The sequence below is a fragment of the Protopterus annectens genome, chromosome 4.part1 (assembly GCF_019279795.1).
Source record: "Protopterus annectens isolate FY-2018-M chromosome 4.part1, PAN1.0, whole genome shotgun sequence".
Lineage (NCBI taxonomy): Eukaryota > Metazoa > Chordata > Ceratodontiformes > Protopteridae > Protopterus > Protopterus annectens.
Window position 1 is genome coordinate 3206895 of NC_056734.1, and position 18341 is coordinate 3225235.

General features: G+C 43.8%; 1 protein-coding gene across 1 annotated transcript in view; it reads left to right on the forward strand.

Moving 5' to 3' along the window:
• Positions 1 to 18341, forward strand: part of NMD3 (NMD3 ribosome export adaptor) — a 761058-nt gene that overhangs the window by 274321 nt on the left and 468396 nt on the right. Inside the window, exon 6 of the mRNA XM_044069978.1 lies at positions 10991 to 11119. Coding sequence (XP_043925913.1) covers positions 10991 to 11119 — 129 coding nt within the window. The remainder of the gene's footprint in view (positions 1 to 10990; positions 11120 to 18341) is intronic.

Consider the following 18341-nt stretch of genomic DNA (forward strand, 5'->3'; position numbering starts at 1 on the left):
CATCTGCAATGTCAGGGGACCATCAGTCTGCTGGGATAGGTATTTTGCACTGGGGGGTTTGCACTACACCTGACAAGGTTGTATGTTAGCAATATGTGTGTGTGTTTGGTATGTTGTTTGCACTATCTGTGAGATTCGGAGCATATCTGTGGATGCCCACCATGGTTCCTACCATCAGTTGGGTAAGCCTTGTGATTATCCTTAGTGTCCTGTACGTTTTGTATCTTCATAGGTTCATGGGTTCATACTAGGCTATACACCCTAGGCCATTAGTAAGCCTAGCCAGAGTGTGTGTGTCTTTCGCCACCCCTTCAATTATGGCCATTTATGAGGTTCTTCACTGTGCCTCTGTGTGGTCGTGACACAGTGAGGACCCCCAGTATACATGTACGGTCATCCATCCACTTGGCAATATTCCTGTTGAGGGGTGTCAGTGAGGGGCTCTGCCTACCATGGATTGGGACCCTGTTTCTGGGTGTGGGGAGACTATGGGTTATGTATCTGTCCCTCCAGCACATCTTATTTCATTATGTGTTGAGGCTGACATCTGTGACTCTCACAGCTCCAATGGCTTTGATTTCCTGTGGTGGAGCATGTCCATTACTCCTGTGTTGGACATGGCCTTGTACAACAGACATACAATGCCTCTGTGTAGGCAGTGTGTGACTGCAGTCAGCTGAGGTGTCTACAGCCAGGCAGCATATGACATATATTTCACACCCTTTATCCTGTTGGTGGGGTAACTATGAGGTCTTCCGAACCGCTGCATGTGTCACGTATGGTACATCCCATACGAGTCATTGTACTAGATTATGGGTCTGATAAGGGAACAGTACAGCGGCTCAGTGACCTCTGTTGATGTTGATGTGAATCCTTTCATGATACGGTGTCCAGTATCGACAGTCTTCATAGCCACATTGGCATTGTTGGTGTCGCATGACAGATTAATGTCGACCTGTGTCTTTAAGTCCCTGATTACTCCTTGCATACATAATGGTTTGACACCTATGTGGTAATTCGTGTACCTTGTCTGGTATTTGGTGGGACATTCATACTGTCCAGTGTCTTCGGATGTCTGAGTGGAGTTCTTGTGTGTGAGAGTGTGGTCTGTCGCATGCTACAGACTGTACAGCAGTTTTGACTACAGTTATGTGCACATGGGTGGTGTCCGCTGCTTTGTGCATTGTCAGTTACCTGGCAATATGGGTGTCTGTGCTGCATATGGATACTCCCCCTCCTTTGATGTTTTGGTGCAGGTGTTGGGGCCATAACACATGATATGTGGTATAACCTAGTAGTGCTGGTGTGCTATCACTAGGCTTGCAGCAGGCTTCTGTCACTGCACAGACATCTATGTTCTCCGTAATGGGAAGTGCCTCAGGGGCATGCATATTGCAGTTTACACATCTGGCATTGGTCAGCATTATAGGGTGGTGGGTAGTCTTTTTGGACTTTCCTACATACGGCTCTGTGGAGGCTGTAAAGGCCTTATCCAGTATCCAGATGTACACGGGTAACAGCTGAAAGCCATCCCTGGAACTGCAGCATGGCTTGTCATGCTTGACATCTCAAGCAGACACACATTAGACCCTCTTGGACTGACAGCTGTAACTGTGCCAGCTGTTAAACATGAGCATTCTGTGTTTGTACTGTGGCATCATTCTTGGTGAGGGTTGGATGCTGCACACAGCCAGTGTCATCCCGCCCTGGGGTACATACTCAGAGGGACCATCCATGTCTCTTTTGATGTTGACCAGGGAGGTGCACATCAGGTAATTCACACCAGCATGGACATTGAGTGCATCATATTTCTGCTTGCTTTGGGGTGACCTGCGTACTTGTGTTATGTGGCATTTTGTGGCAGCCTACAAGCAGCTTACTCTACCCTTTCCCTTGTTCAGTCTGGTGAGTGGGACAGCAGTGTGTCTGCCTGTACAGACACCTATTACGACTGTATCAGGCATGTTGTTTCTCCTTCTGGCCTGTGACTGTTTGGCACACCAGCTTTGCTTACTATTCGTTGCATGTGCTATGTTTGAAGGTTGTGGTTGCTTGTGATCTACTTTGGAGGCTTCTGTTGGTGTGGTGTGTTTGTAATTAAGGCCTCCGGGAATATTTGTCTGTGTTTATGTTTTTGGTTTACAGTTGTGGTAGGTCTATGTGGGACTGGGTTTGTGGTGTATGTGGTTACCTTCTCCTCCTGACTAATTTTGACAGTACTGAGTTGGTGGAGCTCAACCTCTGGTTTGGATACATGGATGCATCTATCACATATATTTGTATTTATTGGGGGGTGTTGTGGTTGTCTGTGTACTTTGGTACTGGTGTCACATTGCCTCTGGATTCACAGATTCTACTTGTTATGGCTGGACTTAGTGGATTGTATGTGTGGACATATGTTGCCATACTACTGGTCAGTGATTACTTCCCTTTTTATGTTTGCTCTATCATGTGGTAGCTTCCTCATTCTCTTGCATGGTTTGGTAATGGCTGGAGGCCAGCATGCCAGATGCCTGCGTGTATGGCATTGTGTGTTGTTATTTGTGATTGCATACTCCAAGCATTCCTGGCTGTGTTCATGGAATGCCTGTATAACATGTTCTGTGGTGTGTCCCATATTCTGCACTTGCACAGGGCCATTTGTGGATTCAACATCGGTTTTGAGGGCTGCAACCTATGCTTTACACATGTTTTTCACTGTGGTATTCTGGCCAGGGACTGGGGCCAGGATGTGTATATCCAGTGTGATTACTCTATGGTCTGGTCTTACCAGTGAGGGGTACACTTCTCATCTTGCCATCCAGTACACATGTTGCTGATTATCACATCCAGTATGCTTACCCATCTTGTGAGAGTGGTACATTGTTCCTGGGCATTTTAGTTTATGGAATCTGGGTAATTTTCTCCTACTGTGTTGGTGCTAGTACAATGCTACCGGTGTATGTCTGGGTATTTTCAGTCAAGCAATATAATGTGGTTTGGGGCTTGATATATTCATGTATTCCGACATAGGCCAGGTGCAGTTCCTGGTATTAGGACAGTAGTCTGCAGCAGGCTATATACTGGGAGGCAGTTTTAGCCATTGGTATTTGACCATGGCTAATCCATGCTGCTTCTTGTTGTGGTACCAATATGGGGGTGTGGTTATCCTTGCCATTTCTTGCTAGTCACCCTCCTTTTGTAGCTTGTTCCATGTTTTGCGGCTGTACAGCACAGTATGAGGTGTGACCTGGTAGTGTTAGGGTGCTGATGTGAGCCTTGACCCAGTTCTCTATTACAGGACTGGTATCTACATTCTCCATACTGTGTGCGTTTATACTGCACACATCTTGCTGTTTATACATCTGTCATTGGGTAGCATTACATCTAGGTTCCTGTCCCTTGTAGAACCTATGAAGGTGGGTTTGTTTTGAGACTTACCTATTCAGGGCATGATGTGGGTACTGACAGCCTTTGCCGGTTTCCATGGGGTATAGCATGATAGGTGCATGCCACCCCTAGCAAGTGGTGCATCATGTCAAGCTCTGCATGTCTTCCCAGCCTGAAACACATTGGCTCCCCTTTGACTAACTGCATTACTTCAGCCAGTTATTGCACTTGATCATCCCATCGTCATTTTGTGGCTTCATGCTTGGTGAGGGTGGATGTTAGTCAGGGTGCTCAGGTGTGCATATAGTACATGGTGTTACATTACTTAACACATAGCATTCATGCCTCAGGTGGTGCTGCAGGGCTGCCTCTGTCAGATGTGCATATTACACTTCCCTGTACATGTTTGTGAGCAGGTCATGTAATCTTAGGCATCCATGTTATTATTTGAGTGAGTCAGAGGGGGTATCATTCCCAGGGTTCCTACTGAGCCAGTGTATGTGCTATGCGTTGCCTCTTTGCCAAGGCCAGGGCATACTGGGCACGCCTCCTTCTGCCTACTGGGGCAGGCTCAGGTTGTTCCTCCTCAGAGTCACGCTCTGCCTGTGATGGCCTTGGCAATGGTGGGGGGCTGTTTGGCCCGGCCCTATGCTGGACCTGCTGCAGCTGTTTTCGCAAGATCATATTATGTAGCATAGCACATACCATGACAATTTGGGTACATGTAGTTGGTGTGTACTGCAAGGCTCCACCAGCACCGGAACCGTGACTTCAGCAGCCCAAACACATGCTGTATTACATTACGTGTTTGTGCGTGTGCCTCATTATAGCGTTCCTGTTCAGGTGTGTGTGCGTTTCTGATGGGTGTCATCAGCCACGGCTCCAGTGCATGACCTGCATCCCCCACTAGGTGTCCGTGTGGGATGTCCCCATTGGCAAATGTCTGGTACAGCTGTGTCAAATGCCAGATGTGGGAATCGTGGTAACTCCCAGGGCAGCCAGCACACACATTCATGATTATGCCCTGGGCATCCCACGCGACCTGGCAGTTGATGGAGGGGAAGCCCTTGTGGTTAATGTAGACCCTACCCCGCTCACCGGCTGGTGCTTTGATGCGTATGTGCTTGCAGTCTATTGCACCCAGTACCTCAGGGTATTCCGCTATTTGCTGGAAGAGACGCATATTGATGGCCAGTACCTCACGGGCATTGGGGAAATATACATAATCACAGACATGTGCTGACATGGCATCCAGGAACTGGTGCAGTACCCCGGAGGCTGATGCCTGTGATATCCCCATCATATCGCCAGTTGGTCTCTGGAAGGTACCTATTGGTAGTATTCTTAGGCCAACACATACCTTGGTTTCCACTGGGATGGGTTCCCCTCTGTTGGTTCTGGGTGTGAGGCATGGCCTGCACAGATCAACAATTTGCTGCAGGAGCTCTCTGTCCACTCTATAGCGCTCTACTATTTCCAGCTCATGTAACCCGTGGTAGATGACCCTGGGCCTGTACACTCTTCTTCGTCTCCTCACTGTGGGTTGTCTGGCACCATCTGCATTGTCACCACCCTCAGCAAGTCGCCCATGTCTAATTATGACAGCTATGGCAGCCCCTAACATTTCTGCTCTGAGTGAAGCTTTTTCAGTTTTCACTTCTATTAGCTTACTCCTGTCTTGCAGTGTCTCTTAAGAGAAACATCCTGCACTACTGTTTGCAGAGTTTTAAGTGCCTGGCTGGGCTACTATTCTGCTGTGTAATTGCCTGCTTCTAATTGTTTTCACCTGCTAGCTTCAGCAGTTATCCCTGCTAGCTTCCTATTAATTCTGTTGCTTCCTTTTTCCTCTCTGTTTCCTCAGGGGGGAGCAACGTGCATACCATCAGAAACACGCTTACATGGTTCAGAATCTACTTATTCGGGTTAAAACGCGCGTACACCCGCGCAAACACTGTTACACGTCTGCCAACAGCCTCCAACATACTCAGCCTGCCTTACACACGCGCACACTGTCCTACTCGCGCTTCATGGCGCGCACACGTGCGCATGCACGCCCAGCAAGAAACTTTGGTGTAAGTAACAGTGTACATCTTCCATTTCTTGACTTTCCATGACTTATCTAGTGGCATACCTTTTTCCATGATCTGTGCCTGTCATCTGTCATGTTACACTGGCCTCCAATGTACTGCATTTCTTTCTACCATTCCCCCCCTGTGATGTCACCTATCTCCTACTCTATTCCTCCCCCTTATGTATCTCTTACACTACTCAGACTGTGCTCATTTGCTATGTGACTGAGATTCAGTATCCGTACCCTCATTTACATGAGATTGCCTACTAATGCTTAGTTACATGTCTTAGACTGAGCTTCCCCCCTTTGCAACCACTACACGGTGGCCATGTTGTTTTTGGTCTGCTGGTCCCTGCATTGTCTTTCCATGTATTGCATGAAACCCACACTTGTGGGTTTATAACCTTCTTTTTTATGTTTTTATACAGCGCAGCCCGTTTGCGCGGGGCTGCACTGGGCTTAAACATCGGCAATCGCCGGAAAAAAAAAATTATAATTTTATTATTTTGGCATTGGGTTATATTGCCAATGGCCACATATTTGGCCATTGACATGCTGCCCGAGTCATAGCAACCTTTTTTTGGAGCTGACATGGCTCCGTTGTGGAATTTGCAGAAACGTACTCAGTTGTCAACTGAGTACATTTCCGTCTCTTACGGACTGGTTTCTGCTTCGTGGATCGCTAATATACCTCATTTGCATACCTTCGGATGCAAGTGAGGTCCGTAAGAGATGTTTTAGCTGGTCTCTTACACAGAGCTTAGGGCTGTTCCTGGATCGTGAGGCTTGCATGGAGTGTTGCACGTCTCTTACACTCCGTGCAAGCCATCGTGAATCCTGCCCATTGAATATGGTTAGCGCTTTCATGGTCACAAACACCACTTCTGCAGACCTTCATAAAAAAATCATTGTACTAACATACCTTCTTTTAAACCAATTCATACAGTTGTTAGCCTATAGAAAAGCTTACTCAATTAAATTCAGCTACTAACTGTTTACTCTTACCTATCCAATGCACTTAAAACATATAGTGAATTGCATTTACATAAACAGCTGCACATATACACATACATTCTACTCTTATCTAACCCTTAAAAATATTTTTAGTTAAAAATCATCCTTATTAACATTAATAAACATTCATTATTACTTAAAACATTCATTATTACATAAAAACATTTATCAAAAACTAATAACAATGAAAATTCATGCTGTTTATTTAAACAGACTCCTATTCTTTAAAGCAGGTTGTATTGGAATTCTATCATTCAACCCTTTCCCCGGTCTGCCCTTAATCTAATTATGCAGTGTTTTTCCAAAATCTTGGTGGTGTTTCTGATATCTCCACCCCTTTCATTTTCATAAACTTGCTCTATCACTGTAAACTCAAAAGTATGGGTTTGATCTGTAACTAAAACATGTTTTGCCAGTGCATTAGTTTCAGTGCCCTTCCTTATGTGTTGTATGTGCTCACGTATATGATACTTTAACTTTCTATTTGTCTTACCTACATAAAAGGACGGGCATCCCTTGCACCTGGCCAAACATTATTTTCTGCTTCAAAGATCTCTTATTCTTAAACTGGAAACTAGGTTTGTCTCCCACTATATTTCTTCATCCTGAGTAAGGATGGACTAGAACTTTTTCACTGTTTAAGTTATCACCCCCACATTACTGCAGTAATGTACTGGTACCCACATTTTATTGGTTAGAGGTGTCTTTCTCTTAACATCCTTCCTATATAGTAGGAGACAAACCTAGTTTCCAGTTTAAGAATAAGACATCTTTGAAGCAGATTCTCTGTTATCAATCTGGGGGTAAGACCCCAGGACAAAGGGGGAATAGGAAAGAAGGCACATACCCATGTAAGAATTGTAACCAATGCCAATATATATTGGAAAATAATGTTTTTATACATCCAGATTCGGGACAAAGATATGTTTCATGTACTAGCAAATTGTAATAGTGAGAATATTGTTTATTTGGCCAGGTGCAATGGATGCCTGTCCTCTTATGTAGGTAAGACAAATAGAAAATTAAGGTATCATACACGTGAGCACATACAACACATAAGGAAGGGCACTGAAACTAATGCACTCGCAAAACATGTTTTAGTTACAGATCAAACCCATACTTTTGAGTTTACAGTGATAGAGCAAGTTTATGAAAATGAAAGAGGTGGAGATATCAGAAACACCACCGAGACCTCGGAAACACGCTGGATAATTAGATTAAGGGCAGACCGGGGAAAAGGGTTGAATGATAGAATTCCAATACATCCCATTTTAAAGAATAGGAGTCTGTTTAAATAAACAGCATGAATTTTCATTGTTAGTTTTTGATAAATGTTTTTATGTAATAATGAATGTTTTAAGTAATAATGAATGTTTTATTAATGTTTTAGGGATGATTTTTAACTAAAAATATTTTTAAGGATCAGATAAGAGTAGAATGTATGTGTATATGTGCAGCAGTTTATGTAAATGTAATTCATTATATGTGTTAAGTGTATTGAATAGGCAAGAGTTAAACAGTTAGTAGCTGAATTTAATTGAGTAAGCTTTTCTATAGACTAACAACTGTATGAATTGGTTTAAAAGAAGGTATGTTAGTACAATTAATTTTTTAAGAAGGTCTGAAGAAGTGGTGTTTGTGACCACGAAAGTGCTAACCATATTCACTGTTTTAACCAGTTACTCTACTATTAAACCTGTTTTTGGATATTTCATCAGCAGTCTGACTTTTCGTTGATGTTTGATTGTCACGCTGGATGATGCTGTGTGTACAACTTTACTTATTTGTTGTTCCAGTGTTTCATTTACACAAGCAGACATTTGGACTTTTGTGTGTTTATAAATTATTTCTTTGTGCAAGATATCAAGTTTTTTAAGGTGTTACAGGTTATCCTTGCAAGATAGCATGCACAGCCCACTACATTTTATGTTTTGCACAACAAACCCTTTCTTGAAAATATCAGAGCACATTCTCCTATGTTTTTGGCCATGATATTCTATTAAACTACTGCAGTGAATGACACTTTTGTGGGTGCTACTTGGGCATCACTTAATATATTTGCAGAACATTAGGTGAGATCTGGCATCTAGGATCACATCTTACTTTGGGGACACTTAGCACAGGAGTGTTCTGGCCTAAGGTCAGTCTGTAAAGAAGAGCTTGAGACTGTGTCCTACTGGGTATAGTGGATGTATTGACTTCTTTTGGGTGAAGTGACATAACCATACAGTATCTGTAGTCATGTACTATCCTCTTTAGTACAGCAGCCTGCTTTCTCTTACCTTACCTGGTTTAGTATCAGAGCCTTAGGGTTCCTTTATTGGTGTACCTCAGTATACCCACCTCAGATCTGGGAAAAAAATATGGAACAGGTGTACTGCGGGAATGGAGGATGTTCTTGGCAGCCTGGGAAAGTTTGGAATTCTGATTTTTGTATTGATACTGTCTAGGAGCATTACTGTTAAAGGTAACGAGAATGGACCCTTGCTTACAAGATCTGTACCTATGGTAGGTATGTGATGTTCATGTCTTACATTATTAATTTCTGGACACTTACAGGCTGCCAACATCTTTAAGGACATTCATATGTCATTGTTGCCCAATGTTACTATGCATTAGAGAAAAGATGAAAGCAGATGTAATGGATGATGTGCATTGACATGAATGGATTAAAAGTATTAAACTTTAAATTACATGACAGTTGTCAACAGTGTAAAGTAGGATCATAATGTGCTAATTTCTCTCTGTATGCTCTTAGAGGATGGGACAAAAGAAATACAAAAAGAAAAATGATATTAAAAATATTCACACGTTACCAGAAGTAGCTCATTGGTGCCTCTTTCAAAAAGTTGTGCTGGAACACCTTTAACATTGTATGTGGTAGTCAGCATTTTAACCAACTGAGCTTGACTAAAGCCATAATAAGGAGGCTGCCCCAGATGCTAGCAGTCACGGGGCATGATTGGTGGCTTTAACAGGATGCCGACTACACGCCATCTTGAAGTGTAGGCATTCTTGGGATGCAGTTAAGAAACTGCAGTCATGCTTTTACGTATGCTTATGTGACTGTCAGTGTGTAAAGACAGCAAGGAGCTGCTATGTATGTACATACTAGCCCTTTGCTATGTTTTCACTCCCACCTGCAAAAAGAATAACTGTATTTTCATAGACAGAGGCAGCTGTTTGCTACATTGTATGAATGTAAGTGACCAAACTTGTGAATAGAGCAACTTTGTTATGGGAGGTGGTCTCATCCAGGGCACCAGTTGACATGACTTGAGCTCTGAGCTTGACTGCTCTTGTTGTGCAGAAGTCAGCAAAGACGCTGTTTTAATATAGGACACATTTTAGCTTGTTTCAAAATAGTCTGTTTTATTTAAACCAGTTATTTCCTTAAAGAAAGTACTCATTCACTCCAGTGGAGCTCAGGAAGTTTGTACTGTAACTTCCAATTTGCCTTTTGACAGAATCAAATTATGTCCTCACGTTTCAAACAAATATTCCTATCTCTGGAACTACAGAAGTTATGAAAGAAGTGTAAATGGCAAACCCTTCAGCAAAAACTATTTTTATAGTAGTAGTCTTTAGATTCTAGGTCTTAAACTGAATTTTATAATTCATAGTAAATACACAGTAACTGTAAACAGCTTACATCTCAGCAACCACTCAAGTTACAAACGTACTAGCAGCATTTTATTCATCAAGCTGAGAGCTTTCATATGAGACTAAGGAGTTCTGTCTGTACGTTACTCGGTTGTTCAGATATTTAGAAAAATGTGGAATGTAAGAATGTAAATTAATAATCATGAAAACAGTTAATATCTTTTTACCTGCACTAGACAGAGATCAAATATTAATGCAGTTGAGTTTGCCATTGTGTAAGCTTTAAGATGAAATATTTTAAAACCTTGTACATAATATGGTTTTGGAATTATTGTTGAAAATGTGAACAAGGAATGTTTGATGCCTAGAGGCATGAATAGGAGTTAACTGCAGAGGCACCTGGAGGCGTCACTCAGATGTAATGAGGGGCATGCATTTATTTTGGTTTGGGAATATGAAGCTTAAGCTTTTCCCCATTCTGCTTAGAAGCCCACTGCTAGAGCAGTCACAATTCCTCTTTGATTATATTTTAAGCTAGGTATGCTTTTTGTGTTTGATATTTTATTAAAAATACAAGTTGCAATAAAATGCATTATTGCCTGGTTATTACTGTGGAGCATTTGAGAAGATCGGTATGCAGAAAGTTGAGAAATTGAATGCTTGTAAACACTGAAACAGAAGCAGAGCCAAAGATTTTTCCTTGTGTTTTTCTGATGGTATCACCTTTGAGATGGTCAGTTATGTTAGGGGTGTGAGACCAGCAATCGAAAAATTCCCTTTTGTCTGTCTTCTTTTCTTTGACAATGCATGCAATATTTAACCTGTGAAGTCTGTTTAATTTCAAGGGTCAAGATTTACTTTTGCAGTGCATATCATGTTATATATCGGGTACATTGCATTATCTTCCTTTTTTAAATACATTTTTTAATATAGGTAATGAATGGAGCAATCCTTCAGCAAGTATTTGTTGTGGAATTTGTCGTTCAGTCACAAATGTGTGGTGATTGCCACAGAGTTGAAGCCAAGGATTTTTGGAAGGCTGTTGTGCAAGTAAGGCAAAAGGTGAGAATAAAAAGAATATGAAATATGCATACTTTGTGTCTTATTCTCTTAGAGATGCCAGTATTGAAATGTTATTCCCATCAGGAAAGGCTCTTAATACTTTACCTAGTTTAGGTCCTTTATAGGTATGTTACTTTAGCAGTTCATGCTTAATGTAGAAGCTCTACATTTTATTTCTTCTGCCACTTACTTCATGTACTAGTACTCTTCACCTTTACTTTAATGGTCTATGTATGCAAGTATTTTATGGACTTAATTTGATAATTAGGTAAGTTCACTGGATGCACATGTCCTTTTTCAGGACCATCCCACAAGCTTCTTCTGGTTATGTGACTTGTGCCGTCTCTTACAGTAGGCATATGGAGGTGGGAGTTATCAAACCCTGTACCATGGAAGCTTGTGAGTACAGCATTGACCCTTTTTAATTTACACATTACGAGCAAGGGTCTGTGTTTTCCATGCAGCTTTTGTAGGATGTTGAGCAGAGGTAGAAAAAAGATAAATCTTCCTATACCCTGATTGCAGTTTACCAGCCACATCTCTCTGACAGTTTGTGGGCATTTGAGAGCTGCCTCCTCCACAGGTGTCAGCATTTTTGTTTGTTGACACTTGTGGCACTAATTTTGTCATTGTTGTGTGGGTAAAGAAACCAGTGTATTGGGTCCAGTTTTCTGTTTTATATTATGAAAAAACATCCTTCCTGTCCCCTCTGTTTTCCATCCCAACACAGCCAAAACCAAACCGCTTTATGTTGACACTGGTGGGTGTCCACAGTGCTGCCAGTGAAGTCTGTTCTTGACTAGAGTTTTCAGCGTTTGTCAGTGGCTATTTTTGGTACCTCCGACCATTCATCTTTTTTCTTGCCTCCCTCTGGTGTAGTTCACACAGCCACCATGGAACCTGGGGTTAAAAACTGTTGGAGTGCCCTTGATGGGCAAGGGAGAACCACTCCTGTCAGTCTCAGAGAAAGGTGCAGGAAATAACTCTCTCTGTCAAAAAAAACAAGTGTCCTTGGGAAGAGCAGGTGTAAAAGAAGACATCTGAACCCCACAACAGAACCCTTTACCCTACATATAGATATCCGTGAAAGGGAGAGTTACTCGCATTCCATTTCACAGACCCCCAAATTTGAGGAGATAGTGAATTAATGAGGCAGAAGTAATTATGAGGCAAAAGGAACTATGCTCATAGACCCTATTCCCTCAACGTAGTGATAGTCCGGGAGGCCTTTTGGACTCTTACAGCTGTTGTCAGATTCACTGACCCACAGAGGATCTTTTCTAAAAATCAAAAGGGTGTGAAGTAGTTGAAGTATCCAAAATCCCAGCAACATTTGCATAGGAGATGTCCTTTCATTTCAGTGTTGCAGTATTCTTAACATGAGGTAACCCTTGCCAAGGGTGGCCCGACATCCGGCCAGTATACCAAAGCCTTTAGGTTATTGATGCACCATACATCAGGCACATGCTCCCTGTGCAAGGTATAGGACATAAAGGTGATGTCTGGATTTATCATCCTCTGACCATCTTTGCAGCCAGTTCGATCAACTGAGTCATTGCTGATTACCTAGCTGTTCAGATAAGTGCCCTGCTGTTTTTTTTTTTTTTTTTTTTTTTTGACTTATCCTTTTTTGCTCTTAGCATTTGTGGTGTTGTGGGGATTCATGTCATCCAGAAAGGGTAAATGCTAATGTGGGAGACATATTCCCCCTAAAGACACACACAAGTAATGCTTGTTTTGTTTAGGAGCATCTCGTGACCATGTTGTCTGCACTATTTGTCAGGCTTTTGTTCCCAAGACCTTGCATAGTAGTCTTTCCTCTCTCACCATTTATCTTGAAAACCAGCATCTAAAGCTTTTAGTGAAAGATGCTGTGGAGGGTACTTCCTGGCCTGAGGGTCAGCCATCTTTGAAGAAGGCCAAAAAAAAGTCAGGTCAGATTCTTCTGCTGTGCCTCCTCCACCAGACATCTCTCTTGAGGCTGGTGAAAGCCCAGAGGATTATCTAGTTTCTGGGTTGGATTTCTCTGCTGCAACCAGTTTGGAGGCAGGCATGGATCCGGCTTCTCGCACATCCTTGGAGGCCTTGCAGCTATCTACTTCAGACACTCTGGGGGGGGGGGGGCTGATTATCACTGATGTTCCTAGGGGGTTCCTCAGATACTGGTTGGGGAGAAAGTCCTGACTATGACTGGGTGTAGGCCAGCATCAGAGCCTTCTGTTTTTCATATGCTGGATGTCCCTTTAAAAAAGAAGCAGAAGACAAAGCTTTTTTTCTTCTGCTCCTGGGGACCCTAAAAGTGAATGCCAGAATTTTACACAGGGTTTGTTCAGTGTATTTATGACCTTGTAGCCTCCTCAGGGGGTGTCTGTCCCATCTCCTCCTTGGTCATCTTCCCCCTTCAAAAGGTCTAGAGATCAGGATTCCCCTGAAGAACAACATTCTGGTGAGGAATCCCTGGCCTGTTCCACCCAGATTCCTTCCCCTTTGGATTAGGGTTCTGAGGAAGAGAAGTCTGCTAGTCTAGAATCTTCTTTTGAGGAGATTTTCTTTGAGGAGACCATTGCCAGGATGATTGAATTCTTTTAAACAGGATTGTTCCCAAGTTTCTGAAGTGCAGAGGAGATGATATGAGCTCCTTCAAATGGAATTTCCTAAGACCCTGTGCTGTTACTCCTCTTCTAGCTGTGTTATTGAATACCTTTTCTTCTGCATCTCAGGCCCCAGACTCTCAGCCCTCTGCTCCTAAAAAACAACCAAACAAAAAAAACCCACACACAAATATAAATATGTCTGTGTCTCTGTTTCTTTGTCTTCCTGCCAGTTGACTCTTGTTCTTCCTTTTGGCAACATGGCTGAAAAACCAAAAGGCACTACAGGAATTTAAACAGTTTCAGAATTGAGAATGGAAGGTGACCAATTCCGATGGGCACTCTTCCTGTGTGTATTTTCTGGGTCCAGCCCATTTGGATCAAGAATGTTCTGTCTGCCAGGTCTTCAGCAGCCAAGCCTTGGTTGAGCATAAAAATAAATTCGTATTGAAAGGATTCATTCAATCTTCTTTCGAAGAAGCCTGGTCTGTCTGCCTCTTCTTCCTGTAAAGCAGAACTTGGTATGAAGAAAAGTCGCTCAGTGCCAACTTTTCCTTTGGCACCAGTGGCAAAAAAGCTTAAGCCTTCCGTGCCTCTACATCTATGGAACAGAAGGCTAAGGTTCAGAGAATGTCAGAACAGACGACCTCCTCTGCATTGGTTACTAGTATGGCACCACAAACCTCGGCGCCGGTCTCATTGGCACCGACTTTAGTTATCTGGTTAGTGCCGACCTCTGCTATTGCACCCCAGCAGACATTGCCCACCCCCTCATTGCTGAAATCAGAAATTATGAATTTACCCAGGACAAGATATTTACCTTCTATCGACCCTTTAGTGGGGCAGTTTCCCAATCCTTTCTTGGAAATGCCAGAATCCCCCTCTGGATTATCTGTCCATTCTTTCAGGAGTCTCACTGAAGTGGACATCATGAGGTTGGTGGATCAGCTCCTAGTGGCCAGGGATCTTTCTGCTTCCTGCCAGACCCCTCTCCTTTGTGGAGTTGAGGCGTTTTCTCCCAGGACTCCCAAGTCTTCCTTCTCTAACCTCCTCGGATGGCTTACAGCTTCCCACTCTAATCCCTCCAGTCCCAGCTGCACTGATACTGACAGCGCCCCCGCCTTTGGTGCCGAGATCTGCCCTAACTTCATTTCTTTCAGAACTGGTGGACTCCCAGGGCAGTAGCTCTGCTGTGTCTGGTCCAAGGGTTTCGGATCAGCCCAGACTGTTTATTTGGAGCTGCCCTTAACTCGGGGAACATCGGCAGCTGTAGGCTTTTCCTTGGCTCCTGCTTTGGAGGTAGGTCTCTCGGAGCAGTGTGTGATCTTGGTTCTGAGGTTGTCTTTCTGTTCCAGGCTCCCGTCCCTCTTCATGGGGGGCCTGGTTTCCAGGTTATGGAGAGGGCATTGGCTCCTGCAGGCTCTCAGCTGGCCTTTTCTGTGTTCCCAGACTCTTTGCCCAGAGCTGCACCAGCCTCCACCCCCCAGGTTAGTGAATGCCAAAATTGCAAATTACCGCTGTAAAGGGCCTCTCTTCTTTGGAGTCCTCCTCAGAAGTCACCACTGAGGAGCCACTCTGGAAAAAGGCATGCAAGAAGAAGCACTAGATTCCCTGAAAGAATCTGTCACTGAAGACATGGATTTCGAAGATGGGGAGGCCCCCCCCCCCAGTCACCCCCAGAAGACATCTCCTTTGGAGACATTTTGGAGATCCACAGAGGGGTAACTGGCAGCCCAAAGAACTGACCTGTGAGTAATCCATGTACTTGCAAGCTTTTGGTGCTCGCCCATCTACTTCTTGGCTGACCCCTTCCGCTGATTATCTTATTAAATTGATCGTGCAGTGGGCTCCTGATTCCATAGAGCTGATTCCCTGGAGACCAGACAAAATTTTGTCAGCCCCTGAAGACCACCAGCACTGGGCCAAGGGCTTAGCGGTAGATGCTATGGTGGTGGCGGGGTGGCCACCAAAAAGGAACTCGCCAATGAGAGTCCCACTGTCCACTTCTTTAACCAAAAGAGACTAGGACGAGGGACAGATTTGGAAAGTGGGCATCTGTTTCATTGACCTTTCCCCTAAGGTTTTTGAATTTTATGGCACATTTCACTAGGATCCACAGAGATCTGATTAAGGAGTTGTCGAATACCCTCGCAGAAGTCATGTCTGAAGAGTTGCAGGATAAAGTCCCCTCTCAGCTAGCCACCCTGGAGTCTGTTTCTAACTCACCCATGAGGTTCATTGCACATGCAGCTGAAGGGAAGACCAGGCCAGCAGGTTCAGTCTTTGCTATAAGGTGTCAAGCCTGGCTGCATGTGTATGAGTTTGCAGAGCCATTTAATTCCTTCATCAATGCTTCCTTTGATGGATTGTCTTTATTCGTCCCCAAAGTTAAATAAACTCTAGCCAGGTGCAAGAAGGATAAAAAGAGCCTATCTACTGTGGGCATACCTTTCTCTGCTCCCCAACTGCCCTACTCTTGGAATTAGAGGAGCAGAAAGATGTGGTTCAAAAAGTCCCAAGAGCCTTTTTAGGACTCATGTGATGGTGGATCCCCTTGGGGCAGAGGAGGGATTTCTAATGGAAGACGCTTACCCCGCAGCAGAGGTATTCTGCAGAATCACGGTTCCGGAGATTTTCTCTGGACAAATCTTGCCACTGTTTCTGAAAGGAGCACCGATTGCTTACCTCTGGAAGCAGTTGGGGGAAGACTTTTACTGCACTCAACAGCCTGGGGACAAATAACTTCCGATATGGGTGCAGAAGATTATTACCAAGATTACCATATCCCCTTCAGTCTTTTTTCAAGATCAAAAAGAAGACTCTCCAATGTACCACCCAATCAGAGAGGCCAGGCAGCCTTACAGATTCAGAAGCTGCTAAAAAGATGGTCATCCAAGAAGACCCACCAGATCATATAAGATCCGGATTTTACTTAGTTCTTTTTGGTGCCAAAAAAAAACAGGGGACTTGAGACCAATTTTGGATCTCAACTTTCTGAACATGTTTGTTCAGCAAACAAAATTCTGGATGGTCACAGTTTATTCTATATGTCCTTTTCTAGAGGAACATGATTGGATGTGTTCTATAGACCTCAAGATGCGTTTTACCACATAAAAATGGACAAATGCTCCAGAAGGTTTCTCCACTTTTGGCTAGGAGCCAGTCATTTCCAGGTCAGGATGCTTGCCCTTTGGTCTCACCACAGCCCCCACGGTGTTCACAAGTCTATGGCAGCAGTTACAGCTCACTTGAGACTGCACAGATTCCAGATGTTTCCTTATCTAGATGACTGGCTCATCATCGCTGCCGCCAGGCATCTACTGCTGCAAACATCAAACTTCATTCTGCATCTGTTCACTCGTCTGATTATTAGAGTGAATCAAGAAAAATCTCAACTAACTCCCACTCAAGACCTAGAGTTCATTCAAGCCTGTTTGAATACAGTCTCTATCTTGTGTAGCTTCCTTCCCCCCTTCACATACTGCAGAAGATAAAATAACAAGTACAAGCCATTCTCTCCAAAGACAAAGTTCCTGCTCTTCTAATCCTCCAAGCTTTAGGATCCATAGCAATGATCATTACCTTGGTTCCTCTAGTGAGATTTCATACAAGACTACTGCAGTGGCTCTTCGCTTCCCAGTGGTCCATGCTAATGCATCTAGTGACTTACCCAATTGTTATCACCAGTAACTGCGAGAAGGACTTATCTTGGTAGATGGAATCCAAGGAAATTCTTTTGGGTCATCTCTTCGTTTCCCCCCTCAACCCAAGGCCATAGTGACCACAGATGCCTCCTAGATGGGGTGGGGAGGTATTATCTGGGAAGAACAGTCCAAGGCACTTGGTCCCTGATGGAGGCCAACCTGCATATGAGTGCCTTGGAGATGAGGGCAGTGCTCTTAGTTTTGCAGGCCTTTCAATCTGTCCTCCCTGTAGAACAGTTGCAGTTCAATCAGACAACGTATCAGTGGTCTGGTACATCAACAAGCAGGGTGGAACCAAGTGTTATCCCTTACGTCAGGAAGCACTCAGAGTGTGGCAATGGGCAATATCCTCCAACCGCTTTCTAATAGCAATGCATATCCCGGGGAGCTCAAACGTGATAGCAGACAAGCTGAGCAGATGCATTCTCCTGTCTCACAAGTGGTCTTTCAATCCCAGAGTGAAGGAGATTTTTTGTCACTGGGGCCAGCCTTGCTGCGACCTCTTTGTATCACCTATGAAAAACAAATACAGCGACTACGTTGCCCTTATTTCCCCCTCAGGGAGAGTCCCCGAGAGATGCTGTTCTTCTTGATTGGCCCTCAGGTCTTCTCTACGCTTTTCCCCCTTTCCCTCAAATTTCCCTCTTTGTGAAGAAAGCTCACAGGTTGAGAAGCAAAGTGATCCTCATTGCACCCTTCTGGCCCCAAAAAGTGTCTGGTTCCCCTTCCTATGGCCTCATCTGATTCACAGTCCATGGATTCTGGACCCAGTTCCAGACCTGCTGTCTCACCTGCAGGGGACTGGTGCACTCCAGCCTTCTGAATCTCAGACTTATAGCTTGATTCCTCCAATTCCATTAGCTGCCAGGCAGAATAATATGCCTTCCCCAGTTAAAAAAAAATTCTACTGGCTTCCCATAGGCCATC